This window comes from Pituophis catenifer, unplaced genomic scaffold, assembly GCF_029215685.1.
Source record: "Pituophis catenifer annectens isolate HBS135680 unplaced genomic scaffold, rPitCat1.0.hap2 SCAF_7, whole genome shotgun sequence".
In the NCBI taxonomy this organism is placed as follows: domain Eukaryota; kingdom Metazoa; phylum Chordata; class Lepidosauria; order Squamata; family Colubridae; genus Pituophis; species Pituophis catenifer.
In genome coordinates, this window is record NW_027256887.1 from 3696339 (window position 1) to 3712314 (window position 15976).

Sequence of the window (15976 nt, forward strand, 5' to 3'; positions counted from 1 at the left end):
CCGTTCAAGGAACTCTTTCCTTTTCTTTCTTTCTTTTTTTTTAACCTCACCTCTTGAGCTAAAAGTCGAAAGAGATTTTATTACCTTGCCTTGCCAACCTGTGCGAGGTGACTCGATGCTCTGTTTGGTGGGAGAATGAACAATGCATATGTTAGCCGTGACTAAGTTAATGCACGCAAATGGAACGAAGGGTGATTAACAGTCTGTATTGGTGCAGAGATTTTTGACCTAAGAGTCTACGCAAAGAATGAGGCTTCTTCTTCTTTATATCAGTAGACAACTCCTCCTCAACCTTACCTAGGCCCAAACATGTTCACCCGCGCCTTGCTCCTCAGAGGTCTCGCAGTGTGAGCGACCTGTCTCAATATCGGCGGGACATTGCTGGAATGTACAGACTGTATGGTACGTCAGAGTGCTGCTGTTTACCTGGGCTGCACTTTTATCAAAAGTAGTGTGTTGAATTCTTGCCCCACCCCCAGAAAACAAAAAAAAACACCCCAAAAAAACACCCCCGAACACCTAGCTTTTTTCCCCCACCACCACATCCCGTGATCTGATCACTTCGTGAAGCACCGGTTGATCCGCTGAGGTTTACTCGTTTTGCCGCCCTTTTCAAGGGATCCCTCTAAAGGTGGATTCCTGGATGGTTGAACCAGCCAGAGAACTAAAACTCACGCTTGTGGAGAAATGAAAACGTGCTGAGACAAACACGCACGTCCTAACGTATGCATGCGGCCCCCCTTTGTGTGATTGAGAAGTCCGTCTTACAATTGTTTTTGCAAACAATTTTTTTTTTTTATGCAATAGTTTGATTAAATTGAGAAGTCACCGTCTGGCCAGTTTCTCACCTTTCCAAAAGTCCCAACTCTGAATGAACAGAGAATTCATTAAGAGTCTGAACGGGAGGCTACTTTAGATAAACGAATCCTACCCTTGCTGGTTAATTTAGCTTGACGTAGAAAAAGATAATAATAACAACTCACTAATATTCTTGGTTCTCTCAAAACGCTTGCACTTTTACTTTGCTTCGACTCGTACAAACGCCACTTTGTCCCCGCTGCTGCTTTCGCTGCACTGTGTGAAGCCCAGCTCTTGCGTGTGTCTGTTTGCGCGCGTCCCCAACCGCGGGGGGCAACCCAAGCGTCTCATGTCTCCCATTTGTGTTGGCTCATGTAGAAAAACCCCTCTTCACCCGGGACGCTTCCCAGCTGAAAGGTACCTTCCTCAGCACAACCCTCAAGAAAAGCAATATGGGCTTCGGATTTACCATCATCGGTGGGGACGAGCCCGACGAATTTCTACAGGTGAAGAGCGTCATTCCGGATGGGCCAGCGGCACAAGACAGCAAGATGGAAACAGGTAACAGGCCCACAGTTGGCAATTTGTGTTTAGTGGATAGCAATATATATATATATTGCATCCTGCATCTCTGCGGGAATGTGTGTGTGTATGCGTATACGAGTGGTGGGTTGCTCCTGGTTCAGTCCGGTTCTATAGAACCAGTAGTAAAACCAGTCGGAGGCTCCGCCCACCCGCCACAACGTCATCATGGGTGATCTGCACAAATCTGCGCTCCCGCTGCGAACCGGTAGTAAAGGTAAGTGGAACCCACCCCTGGTGTATACATACACATACACGTACACATACACATACACACACACACACACACACATATATATATGTCTCAACTTCAGCTAACATCTCTGCAGGAAAATATGTTTGCATGTATATGTACATATAAATATACATACACACACACTCACACATATAGTATATACATATATATGTGTGTGTTTATGTATATGGGTATGTGTGTATGTATATGTATATGTATGTATCTATGTATCTATGTATACATGCAGCGGTGGGATTCAGTCAGTTCGCACCGGTTCACACGAACCAGTTGTTAACTTTTTGCTCAGTTCAGCGAACCGGCTGGTTCCACTACTGGCTGGCCCCGCCCCTCATCTCTCCCCTCCTCGTCACTCCTCGCCTGCCCTGAAAAGGTAAGGGCAATGGCAGGGGAGGGAGTCTTGCTCTGGGTAGGGCTGAAAATCCGTAGAGGGTAGTACAAGAAGTGGTGCAAGGAGTAGCACAGTCTTGCCGGCCGGAGTGAAGTAATGGCGCTGTTGCAGCAAGGTGGGGCGGTGCCTTTGTTGGTGCAGCTGGGCACGCACACCTTGGTCACTTGAGGAGACGTGCAACCTGTTCTCCACTCCAAGACAATGGCCTACCGTGTTCGTTGCTGCAGCCGCCTCATGCTTTGCCCGCTGACCCGACCCGACCCGACCCGCACCCCGCTCCCACTGCTGCTGTTGCTACCTCATGGCTGAAGTGGCCTGCCTGCTGCTCTCGCAGCGCCTTGTGCAGCACAGTGAAATTTAATGCACTTCACAATGGAGGAGATAGGGTCCCCTCCTCCTCGTGGAGCCCATTACAACGCGGAGCCACAATATGACCCTGCCCCACTTGCCCCTGGCAACAGCAGCGGTCTCAGCTGCAGGCGGGTCAGGTCAGCGGGCAGGCCATGAGGCAGCAGTGGCAAACGCGGCAGGCCAGTGTCTCAGGGCGGAGAGCAGGTTGTGCGTCGCCCCAAGCGACTGAGGCGTCTGTGCCCAGCTGCATCAACAAAGGCTGGAAGTAACCGCTCGCCATTTCCTGCTGCAAAAATCTTTTTCAAAAACCCTGACTGTTAGACCGCAAGACCCAGGAAGAGATGAGGTGCCGGAGAATCAGACCCAGCTGCTTCTGTCCGCCGGAGTGCTTCCCAGATGCGGCTTACAGCTCCGAGCCCAAAGTGGCGGGAGGAGAGCACTGCCTTGAGCAGAAATGTACTGTGCCAAGTGGAATGCTGTCGATGCACAACGGCAAGTATAGGGGCATTTCGCTCCCGCACTAAGGCTCCAGCCATTGCCACCACCACTTTGGCCTGCCTGCGCCACCCCACCTTTCCGTGAGTGACGTTGAGTTGGCCACACCCACTTAGTCACATGAAAACCGCCCGCCAGCCATGCCTACCCAGCTGGTCATTAGGGAGAACCAGTTGTTAAGTTACTTGAATTGCATCACTGTGTGTGTGTGTGTATATATATATATATATATATATATATATATATATATATATATATATATATATATATATATATATATATATGTATATGTATATCTGTCTTAAGTTTTTGCATATATGTATATGTATGTACTGTATGTATCAGTAGTGGGTTTCAAATTTTTTTACTACCAGTTCTATGGGCGTGGCTTGGTGGGCGTGGCAGGGGAAAGATACTGTAAAATCTCCATTCCCACCCCACTCCAGGGGAAAGGATACTACAAAATCCCCATTTCCTCCCGATCAGCTGGGACTTGGGAGACAGAGAATAGATGGGGGCGGGGCCAGTCAGAATTTTTACTACCGGTTCTCCGAACTACTTAAAATTTCTGCTACCGGTTCTCCAGAACTGGTCAGAACCTGCTGAAACCCACCTCTGCTACCTCTGTGTATTTGTATATGTGTATGTGTGTGTGTGTATATGTATTTGTCTATATGTGTGTACTGTATGTGTGTGTATGAGTATATGTATGTGTGCGTGTGTGTATCTATGTGTATGTAGGGGTGGGTTCTACTTACCTTTACTACCTGTTCGCATTGCACCCGCGTGCTCTTTCGCGCATGAGCAGAAGCTTCGGTGGCTAGAAAGATCATAAAATGTTGGCAAAAGTCATTTTAAAAAATGTCTCACTTAACAACAGAAATTATGGGTTCAATCGTGGTCATAAGGCAAGGACTACCTGTAATTACAATTTTATTTCTTTTAAGTTATGCCTGCAGTTGAATCCTTCATTCTCATCTGGATTTCCGGTTGTGAAAAAGTTTGTGTGTTGCCCCAGAAGGATTCAGTATTTCTGACTGAACAAAATCTGTAATGGCATCTCCTTCTTATTATTTTTTAATGAGATAATTAATCGATATCCATTATCCGTCCTTATTTCCTCTGAAGGGTTGGTCTGTATATCAGGATCTTTTAATCTTTCCTTCACCTCAGTATAAATTGCAGTGTATTTACACTGATCCATATACCGCAGTTCTATAGTCCTTTTTATCTTGCTACAGACGTACCACAACTCTGATATTTCTGAAAGGAAGTTTCAGAACGATGATTCCAGCTTTTATTAATATTGTATTACTCCGAGAATTGAACTCCCTTGTCCTTTTTCTGTAATTCTTTTTGTTGCTGTCTTATTCAACTTTAATTTTCATTCAGTCTGAGTTGTCTACAATGCCGGAATAATACCAAGGTGCCTCCATTTTACGTTAAGCAAAATCTTGATACGAACTTGTTGCTTGGACTTCAGAGTTATTGGATTTAAATCCCTAGATGGTTGCAGTTTTATTGCATTTTTTTTTTCTGAGCTTTGCCTGCCTTTCTTTCGGATCAAGCCAAGGAACGTATTTTCTGTACGCTGTTGAAAACGTCAGATAAGCTTCGGTTTGAAAGAAGATGTTCAAATATTGTAAGAACTCGTGATTTTCTCGGTTCGTGAGAAAACTAATTAAGGTGAATCAAGAGTCAAATGTTATAAAGAGAGCCAATGGTTTCACTTCGAATTTGCCAAAGAAATTATCTTTAGATAAACGCTATATGTAGTGTTCCATTAAAATTCATGCTTATGGAAAGATAGAGATAGAGAGGGAGAGAGAGAGAGAGAGAGAGAGAGAGAGAGAGATGATCAGAAGATAGATAGATAGATAGATAGATAGATAGATAGATAGGTAGTGGATGGATGGATAGATAGATAGATAGATAGATAGATAGATAGATAGATAGATAGATAGATGATGGATGATAGATAGATAGATAGATAGATAGATAGATAGATAGATAGATAGATGATGGATGATAGATAGATAGATAGATAGATAGATAGATAGATAGATAGATAGATAGATGATGGATGATAGATAGATAGATAGATAGATATAGATAGATAGATAGAGGATGGATAGATAGATAGATAGATAGATAGATAGATAGATAGATAGATAGATAGATAGATGGAGAGAAAGAGAGAGAGAGATAGACAGGCAGACAGATCTTGGGGTTGCTGGAACAGTGATAAAAATAAAAATGGTCCTGAGTCACTTTTTTCAATGCCGTGGTCACTGTGAACGGTCGCTAAATGAAATGTTGTAAGTTGAGGACTACCTGTATTTTTTAAAATTATTTTAAATAATGAAATAAAAATGGTTGAATTGTCCCTCGGTGAGTTAGGCGGCATCAACAGAGGGATAGCATCAGGGGTGGACTTCAAAAATTTTAGCAAGGGGTTCTCTCCCCGGTTGCTGGGTGGGAGTGGCTATGGTGGGCGTGGCCTAGTCGGCCTCCTGCACCAAGGCACGGGAGGCGTTTTTGCCCTCCCCAGACTCCAGAGGCTTTCCTCGAGCCTCCAGGAGGGTGAAAATGGCCTCCCCAGGCTCTGGAGGCCCTCTGGAGGCCATAAACAGGCCTGTTTCTGGCCTTCCTGAACTTCCAGTAGGCCCATTTTTTGCCCTCCCCGAGCCTCCATGCTCACCCTGCACTTACCTGCATCCAAAACGGGCCACATGGGGACTCCTGGGCGGGGTGGGGGGGAGGGGCCAGCCAGGAGTGGGATTTGTGGGTTCTCCGAACTTTCACAGAATCTTAGCTAGAGGTTCTCCCGAACCTCTGCGAACCCCCAGCAGCCCACTCCTGGCCTGGAGGTGTGATGACCTGGGGCACAAGCACAGAGGCAACCCAGGCAGATGACAGTTTAAATTGCCTTTTTTTTAATTTTATTTTTTAATTTGATTTATATGCCGCCCTTCTCCGGAGACTCAGGGCGGCTTACAATGCGTTAAGCAATAGCCTTCATCCTTTTGTATATTTATACAAAGTCAGCTTATTGCCCCAATAACTGGGTCCTCAATTTACCTACCTTAGAAAGGATGGAAGGCTGAGTCAACCTTGAGCCTTGGCGAGATTCAAACCTGCAGTAATTGCAGGCAGCTGTTCTTAATAACAGGGTGCTTTAGACCACTGTACTACCAAGGCTCATTTATTGCTCCAAAGTTCCCCAAACGCTTCCACGTTTCTGACAAGTCCCAAAGCAAAGTGATCACACACACACACACACACACACACACACACACACACACACACACAAGTAGTCCAGCCCAACGCTGTGAACACAACGGCTGCAAAGCAAGAAATCCAGCAGGGCAAATCAATTAAGCCAGGAAGCCAGGAAGAAAGCAAGAAGTCCATGAAACATCAAACGTTGGCAACAGCACTCAACACTCCAGGAATTCAATGTTTGTTCCCGACAAATGCCCCTCCCCACAACATCTCCTTAAATCTCAGTCCCCAGGTGTGTCTTGTGGAGAGGGGCAGGGCGCTCTCCTCCCGAGTAGATGGGTCAGTCTGCGCTGTTCCTGCCTTCTCTCCACTCTGCGTGCTCGAGGATCAGGAGGGGGTGGTCCTTGCTCATCGCCTGAGCTCTGTCTCTCATGTTCCCTGCTTAGCCTCTCTTGATCATCCTGTTCCCCCCTTCCTCCCTGCCTACAATCCGTCTCAATCCTGAAAGTTGAGGACCCAGTTTGTGGGGGCAATAAGCTGACTTTGTATAAATATACAAAAGGATGAAGGCTATTGCTTATTGCTTAGTGCATTGTAAGCCGCCCTGAGTCTCCGGAGAAGGGCGGCATATAAATCAAATAAAAAATTTTTTAAAAAGTCCCTGACCTGACTGAGCCTGCTCCTCCCCATTTTCCTCCAAAGCCAATAAAGCCGCCCCCTCGATCTCCATCGGCTCCAGTTCCAGCTCATGTTCCTCCGCAGATTCAGATTCCGATGGAGGCATGACAGGAGGATAAATCATAGGATGTATGGATAAGGGAACTAAGTCCGTTTAGCCAAATGGAGAGAAGGCTTAGGGATGACATCAGAGGTGGTATTCAGCCGGTTCAGACCGGTTTAGCCAAACCGGTAGCAGAAATTGTGAGTGGGCCTGCCTCCCCTGCCTCGCCCCCTGCCCTGGTTCTATGCCATCCTATTTAGGCCTGTTTTTGAGGCTGGGTGCATGCACGGAAGGTGCGTACGAGAGCAAAGTGCATGCGCGGAAGGCGGGGCACATGTGTGGAAAAGCAGGCAAGTGCGTGAACCTAGTGTGCACGCGCCCAAAGCGAGCGCATGCACACGCGGCAAACTGGTGGTAACAAATTGTGAAACCCACCGCTGGATGACATGATGGCATCTTCCGATGCTTGATGGTCTGTCACAGAGAAAAGAGTCTCCATTTATTCTCCATGGCACCTGAAGGCTGTTGTGGCCCCGCCCTCTGAGCCTGTCCCATCGGAGGAAGAAAGCTCCAAGCATGAGGAAGAGGAGTCAGCCAGGTCTCCCTCTCCAGGCCCCTCCCCTCTGGCACTGTCTCAGGTGCCGGCCGAGGGAGAGGAGATTAGCAGGGAGACAGGTGGCTCGGATGAGAGCGGAGGAGAAACATCATTCCTGGACGCACACCTCCGAAGGCGTGATAAACGATTGCAGCAGCTCAGGAGGCGTCTAGGGATTAGAACTGAGTCACTGGACCACACCCCAGAGACTATATAATAGAGGGTGGTGGCCAGTGATCCTTGTGACGAACAAAACTAACCTTGGATAGTCACTAAAGCCTCGTTTGGAACTGCTGGGAGGAATATTTATTGTTGTTGGACGTTTGGAAGCTGAGTATTTATCTTTCTGTTTTTCTGTGGAAATAAAAGCACTTGGCAGACGGCGTGTATATCGCTGCCAAGTTGGAGATAAAGAGCTGGGTGTGTTCCAAGTGCTTCCTTAACCCTCGGCTGGCTGTGTTTGTGTGTGTGTGTGGACGGGGACAGATCAAAGGCAGGACAAGAAGCAATGGGTGAAAGATGGTTAAAGACAAATCAAATCTGGAACGAAGGAGAAATTTCCTGGCAGTAAGAACAATTAATCGGTGGAACAGCTTGCCTCCAGAAGTTGTAGGTGCTCCATCACTGGAGGTCTTCAAGAAGAGACTGGTCAGCCTTTAAAAACAAATCCAGTATGGTAATTAGGATTTCCTGAGTGGGGAACAAAAAAACCAGCGTACAGACACACTGGAGAAACAATCCCAAGAAATACTGTACTTTTCAGAGTATAAGACGCACTTTCCCCCCCTAAAAGTGGGTGGAAATGTTGGTGTGTCTTATACACCAAATACGGCCATTTTTGGCCTCCCGAAACCCTGCCCCATGCATCCCGTTTTTGAGAAAAACAGGCCCATTTTCACAAAAACAGGATGCACAGAGGGTTTGGGAGGCCTGCAGAGTGCTCCTTGGGGGCCGGGGAGGGCAAAAACCAGACTCACGGAAGCCAAAAACTTTTTTTTCCCTTGTTTTCCTCTTCGAAATCTTGGTGCGTCTTATACTCCAGTGCGTCTTATAGTCTGAAAAATACGGTAATTACTTTTGGCTCTTGTATTTCTGTTATTCCATTATAAAATGCAATGTCTCCATATCTAAATGGAATAAAACTATATCCACGGAGGATGACAAATTGGATAACATCCCTTTGCATTTTAAATATGATATTTCCTTATTAGGATTACGCTTACACACAGGGAAGAATGCTGTTAATTAATATCTCCTTCTTCGTGGATAATTGGTTTCTGAACAGACTCGTTTTGTTCCTCTTGTTAAACAGGTTCTTTTAAAAACTCTGTTTAAGGAGCCTAATGTAGTTTTATAGATAATTGCACTTTGTTTTGTGTATTGTATCTTTTGTTACAAATATTCATCCACAATTAATCCAATCAGAGGTGGGCCTCACATAATTTAACAACGGGGTCGCCCAGCACCGAAAATGTGAGCGCAGCTTGTACGCATATACACAGCTTAGGAAAACATGGCTAAATAAACCCACAGGTCGCTACTACCGATTTGCCTGAACCGGCTGAATCCCACTCCTGAATCCAATCCAATGCTGTAAATTAGTCCGCTTCTGTCTCATACTTGCTAAGGATTCATAATTCTTTTTTTTTTCCCCACAAAATATTTTAGTTTATTCAAAAAAGATCAAAATACAATACGCCAAAATAGATATGATAAAATTTATTGTCATTTTTTTTCTTGTTTCATTGGCATCCTTCAGTCTCAAGAGACGATGGTATCGTGCTCTGGAAAGAGGTCCTAAAAGAGCATCTAGGGTGACTAAAAAGGCCAATTGGAGAGTGGCCATCCCTTCCACACTGAGGGCGGTACATTCGGTCCCCTGCCCAGCTCTCAGATTTCGCTGGTTCCGGGACGGCCTCTTTGCCTCAGCCTGCCGAACAAGTGTCTCTTCGAATTGGAGAAGGCCATGTTGCGTTTGTAGCCTCCAAGCTGAACGATCGGAGGTCAAGATTTCCCAGTTGTTAATGTCCATTCCCAGGACCTTTAGGTCCCTCTTGCAGATATCCTTATATCGCAGCTGTGGTCTCCCTCTGAGGCGCTTTCCCTGCACTAATTCTCCATCCAGGAGATCTTTCGGAATCCGACCATCAGCCATCCTCACGACACGCCCGACAATTTTTTCTTGTGGCACATATTAAAAATGAAATTTTGTTGCCTGCTCTCAAAACTGCTCTCAAAAAATATTGGAAAAAAAAACCATAACAAAAAAAACCCCATTAAAAACAGGTGTCTTTTAAAAATAACACATTTACATATAACATCCTTCCTAGTTGAATGTCGATTAGTATACTACAGCAATCTCACCCTTCCGAAGCAAGCCCAAAGAATTTTAAACTGTTAAGCCACTAAATCTGATTACAAATTGTTAGCCAGTCATTTATAGACTATATTAATAAATGGTTAACAGGGGGGGGAAACAATAATAGTGAATATGTAACTATATAAAAAAAAGGGACACAGTGGCTCAGTGGCTAAGATGCTGAGCTTGTCGATTGAAAGTTGTGCAGAGTTCAGCGGTTCGAATCCCGAGTGCCGCGTAACGGGGTAAGCTCCCATTACTTGTCTCAGCTTCTGCCAACCTAGCAGTTCGAAAGCACGTAAAAAATGCAGGTAGAAAAATAGGGACCACCTTTGCTGGGAAGGTAACAGCGTTTCGTGCGCCTTTGGCGTTGAGTCATGCCGGCCACATGACCACGGAGACGTCTTCAGACAGCACTGGCTCTTTGGCTTTGAAACGGAGATGAGCACCGCCCCCTAGAGTCGGGAACGACTAGCACATATGTGCGAGGGGAACCTTTACCTTTACCTAAATATATAAAAGTAATAAAAATTGTGAACGGTAATAAGAGAAAGACAAATCTGGCATTCCAAAGCTCACTGTTAACAAATCGTTATTGTAATCAATTCGCAGAAAATTTACCACAGCTCCAAACCCAGCGGTGGGTTTCACAGTATGTTACTACCAGTTTGCCCCCCGTGCACGTGCCCGGTTCGCACATGCGCCCGCCTTCTGTACATGCGCCCAGCCTTCCACGCATGTGCTTTGCTCATGCACCCGGCCTCAAAAACATGCCTAAATAGTTTGGCATAGAGCCGGGGGCAGGTGGGGCCCGCCAACGCGCTATTTCTGCTACCGGTACAGGTGAACCAGTCCAAACCGTCTTAATACCACCTCTGTTCAAACCCCAAACATTCCAAATATTAACCCTAATTAGTTCTGGATCAAATATCTAGGCTTGTTTCTTTATACCATCTCTTATAAATTGCTGATTGATTGATTGAATACCATAAGTCCCATCTCTAAAGCCAATCTCTCTCTCCTCCCCCCCAAAAAATCCAGATAAAATCATTCCTCAATTAGATGCATTAAATCCACTTCCCATTCTCCATCAAGGATTCACAGTTTTCCTAATAGATTTGGCCTTTTTGACTTGGGAGCCAGAAATATGGAGCTGTTCCACTGGTTAATTGTTTTCACCTTCAGGAAATTTCTCCTTGGTTCTAGATTGCTTCACTCTTACTTACTTACCGTATTTTTCAGAGTATAAGAGGCACCGGAGTATAAGACGCACCTACCTTTTTTGGTGAGGAAAAGAAGAAAAAGAAATCTGCCTCTGCCTCTGAGCAATTTTGCCTTGTTGCAGCAAACAGCTTTCATTTTCATTTTCGTTTTCAGCATAGCTTGATTAGCACAAGGGGAAAAAAAAATCTGCTCCAGCAATTTACCTCCTTGCAGCAAGCAGCAGAGCCCTGTGCAAAACAGCTGAGAGCAAATCAGCTGAGAGTCGGGAGGCCGATCCAATCAACTTGTACTAATTAGGCTGTGCTAAAGCTGAAAGGAGCTGTTTTTTCTTGCTGTTTGCTTGCAAGGAGGTAACTGCTGGGAGGCAGAGGCCAAAGGGTGGGGGCCAGTGGGTAGGCGGGGCTACATTCAGTGTATAAGACACACCCAAATTTTCATCCCCTTTTAGGGGGAAAAAAGGTGCGTCTTATACTCCGAAAAATACGGTAGTTACTAAGCTCCTTCCTTAGTTTCCATCCGTGGCTTCTTCCTTCAGGTACTTTGGAGAATAGTTTGACCCCCCTCTTCTTTGTAACAGCCCCTCAAATATTAGAAGACTGCTTTCCTGTGTCATCCCATAATCCTTCTTTTCATTTTTTTTATTAAACATTTTTTAAAAACAAAAAGAAAGCTTTAACACTTTTTCCGTTTCAACAGTTTCGCATCAGTCAAAAATTTCGTACTTATACATTTTTTCCTCCCTTATTATCTCTTATACATATACTTCTAATATTTATTTATTTATTTACATATATACATATTAATACCCGTGTACACACTTTCATTTCTACAATAATCCTTCTTTTCATTAAACCAAACAAACCCAGTTCCTGCGACTGTTCTTCATATGTTTTAGCCTCTGGTGCCCTGATCATCTGTAGAAAAATAAAATATGCTGACTATACCATTTGCAATTACAAAAGAGCAAGGAACAACGTTGCTTTATTTATATTCATGGCTTCCTACAGGCCTTAGAGAATTTGTATCGGTCCAGCAACTTATGCAGTTTCTGCAAATATTGAAATAAAATACACAGCGCTAAGAGTCATTCTGGTGTGTTCCAAAGAATAAATTCTGGACTTTATGAAATGAAATGAACTTGAAAAATAACATTCCTTCTTGCAATAATATCCAAGTGTTCCAGAGAGATCCCACAAGTGTGTGCATTGTGTGAGTGTGTGTGTGTGGAATTATTCCCTATCTGCTTGTGTAGCAGGAGCCTCTCAATAACTTTACTGACAGCTTGCAAACTTGGCTTTTAGGCAGTAGTGGGATTCAAATAATTTAACAACCGGTGGGCGTAGACAACTCAATGTCACTCAGGTCAGTGGGCACTTCGCCTTAGCTGTTACAATGTAACAAGGGTTAACCAGAGAGGCAGTTTCTGTAAGCAGGGCAATAAAGATTAGGCTAGAGACAACACCAGAATGTTTCCTTCCTGCCTTCCTTACAGGATTAGCCCTGTATAAAGTGGAAAAAAACAAAATAAAATTTCTTCCAACAACCGGTTCTCCGAACTGCTTAGAAAGTTAACAACCAGTTCTCCTGAATAGGTGCGAACTGGCGGAATCCCACCACTGCTTTTAGGGCTAATCCAGGGACAATGATTTAACGGAGATGCGAGCCATTCTTGGATGCGGATTAAGAAAGTCCAACAAAATTATCATTACAAAAAAGATGTTGAGACTTTGGGGGAGGGGGAAGTGCAGAGAAGAGCAACTAAGATGATTAAAGGCCTGGAGACAAAAACATATGAAGAACCAGAGGTGGTATTAACCGATTCGGGCTGATAGCGAAATCGCAGGTGGGCCCACCCACTCGCCCTGGCTCTATGCCATCCAATTTAGGCAAGGTTTTGAGGGCAGATGTGCGGAACGCGAGAGTGACATGATGATCTGTCCCCGTCCACACACACACACAAACACAGCCAGTCGAGGGTTAAGAAAGTACTTGGCACGCACACAGGTCGTTATCTCAAACTTGGCAGCAATATAATCACCGTCTGCCAAGAGCTTTTACTGCAACAGATAACATAAAATTACATACGCATTGCAAATAGTCCAGCAAAACAATATTCCTTTCGGCAGCTTCAGACGTTGTTCAAGTGACTAGCCAAAGTTCGTTTTTGTTCGTCACGGAGTTTTACCAGCCACCACCCTCTCTTATATAGTCTCTGGGGTGTGGTCCAGTGACTCAGTTCTAATCCCTAGCACGCCTCCTTAACTGTTGCAACCGTTTATCACGCCTTCGTTGGCATGCATCCAGGAATGACGGCTCTCCTTCGCTCTCATCCGAGACACCTGGCTCCTGGCTAATCTCCTCTCCCTCGGCTGGCACCTGAGACAGTGCCAGAGGGGAGGGGCCTGGAGAGGGAGGCCTGGCTGACTCCTCTTCTTCATGTTCGGAGCTTTCTTCCTCCGATGAGATAGGCTCAGAGGGCGGGGCCACAACACATGATAACACTGTTTCAGTATTTGAGAGGCTGCCACAAAGAGGAGGGGGGTCAATTTATTTTCCAAAGCATCAGAAGGCAAGACGAGAAACAATGGATGGAAACTAATCAAGGAGAGAAGCAACCTGGAATTAAGGAAAAGCTTCCTAACAGTGGGAACAATTAACCAGTGGAACAGCTTACCTCCAGAAGTTGTGGATGCTCCATCAATGGAGGTTTCTAAGAAAAGACTGGACAGTCACTTGTCTGAAATGGTATAGGATCTCCTGCTTGAGCAGAGGGCTGGTCTAGAAGACCTCCAAGGTCCCTTCCAGCTCAATTCTGATTGATTGATTGATTGATTGATTGATTGATTGATTTGATTTGATTTGATTTGATGAGTTCTTCTGAAACGGTGAGCCTGAAGGTTCAGGATAACACCTTACGTTCCAGTTAAGAAGACTTATTTTTCACGACTGTAAGCAAGAATCTAGTCATCTAAGGATCAGCATTAAATTGGTGCTAGATAAGAGTTAGAGGGATGTGGTGGCTCAGTGGCTAAGACGCACAGCTTGTCGATTGAAAGGTCGGCAGTTCAGCGGTTCGAATCCCTAGTGCCGCATAACAAGGTGAGCTCCCGTTACTTGTCCCAGCTTCAGCCAATCTACCAGTTCAAAAGCAGGTGAAAAATGTAGAAAAATAGGGACTGCCTTTGGTGGGAAGGGAACAGCGTTCCGTGCGCCTTTGGCGTTGAGTCATGTTGGCCACATGACCATGGAGACGTCTTCGGACAGCGCTGGCTCTTTGGCTTTGAAACGGAGATGAGCACCGCCCCCCTAGAGTCGGGAACGACTAGCACGTATGTGTGAGGGGAACTTTTACCTTTAGATAAGAGTTAACAGAATTCAAGAGGGGTCTGAACTTGGAGAGTTTGTGGACATGTAATGATTCTAAGCTCAGTTCTCTCTTGACTCCTCTCCCTTGCTCTGCCTCTTCTTCTCATACATAAACTCCAGCAGTAGGAGGAAACACACCCATAAAAAAAAAAACATAAGTAAATAGCTTTTGTTTTCTGTTGGCAAAGAGTGATAAAAAAAAACTAATCTGGAAGAAATAATGGGCCCCTCTTAACTTCTCATTTTATTCATTATTGATTAATTTCACTTCATGAGTTACCCAGTGAGTGATAAATATATACGTTTTCTTGCATGCAGAAATGACAGGCAAATGAATGGTTGTGCTACTATATGGAACTTAATAAATTAGAACCTGCCTTTTGAATTTTGTTATTTAAATGTTTACATTTCAGGTTTTAATTAGTGGTGCTTTTCATCTTTTTTTCAAACATGGATGCAAAGGATTCTCCAGGAATTCTTTTTCACGAAATAGAAATTTCGGCTGAAAGCGGTACTGAGTCACGTAGGATGTAAAGGATAAATATATACATTTCTATAACAGCGACAGTGCTATTTTTTTTTAAATAAATTTTTATTAGAGTATAAATATTAAAAAAACATAACATAACATACACACAACAAACATTTATACAACATATAAACAAAAAGAAATTATGTTTCCTTCTTAAGCATTGTTTCAAAGTGACATCCTGCTTGTTATATATTTCTTCACCTCAACTTAGTGTAATGACATTTTCTATACCGGTAATATTCCCCCTCTAGGTTTTTTGTTTATTTCTAATTTTTAACCAATTATACCATTTATTCCATATTTTATAGTAATCTGATTCTTCTCTTTCTTGTATTTCTTTGGTTAACCTATCCATTTCAGCGCATTCTAGAATTTTTTCTATTAAGTCTGTTTCGTTTGGCGTTTTTTCAGCGACAGTGTTATGTTGGAGTTGAAGGAGATGACAAAAATAAAATAATGTGTTTCCCTGAAAATAAGACCGTCTTATATATTTTTTAAACCCTGAAATAAGCGCTCGGCCTTATTGCCATGTACTCAAAAGCCCAATTGGGCTTATTATCAGGGGATGTCTTATTTGAGGGAAAACGGTACATATTCTTAAAAATATGAAGAAAAATATGATAAATTCATTTTGTTCTGAAATTGTGGTCCTACATAGATTTGGAAGAACTGCTCGGCATGGAGTCCAGCTGTTTCATTTAATATTTCTAAGTACTGTAAGGGAGGAAAATAAAATACATTTTCAGATTAGAATCAATTTTGCTGCCCCACAGGGTGAATCAGTACGGGGAACGGAAAATTGAGAGTCATTTCAGAGCATCTATACTTCCGAAAAACGTCTTTTATAATTGACGTAGTATTTATTTATAACTTTACCTCATAGACTCTTAGCTGAATACTCCAACTCGAGGTAATTATAATCAAAATGAAGAATACAAAATAAAACTCCCTGCATTTTCTTTTTTTTTTTCATGTGAACTATTGAACTTTATTGGATGAATTCTCCTGAAATTTTATGAATATTTGTGATGGCTGTTTTTGTTTGAGAGGAAGGAGTATATTGTATGAAACGCTGTAAATTTAT

General features: G+C 43.9%; 1 protein-coding gene across 1 annotated transcript in view; it reads left to right on the plus strand.

Annotated features, from left to right (window-relative positions):
• The window catches only part of MAGI2 (membrane associated guanylate kinase, WW and PDZ domain containing 2), a 265689-nt gene that overhangs the window by 126634 nt on the left and 123079 nt on the right, over nt 1-15976 (plus strand). Inside the window, exons 8-9 of the mRNA XM_070946864.1 lie at nt 274-402; nt 1177-1359. Of these exons, the coding sequence (XP_070802965.1) occupies nt 274-402; nt 1177-1359 (312 nt within the window). The remainder of the gene's footprint in view (nt 1-273; nt 403-1176; nt 1360-15976) is intronic.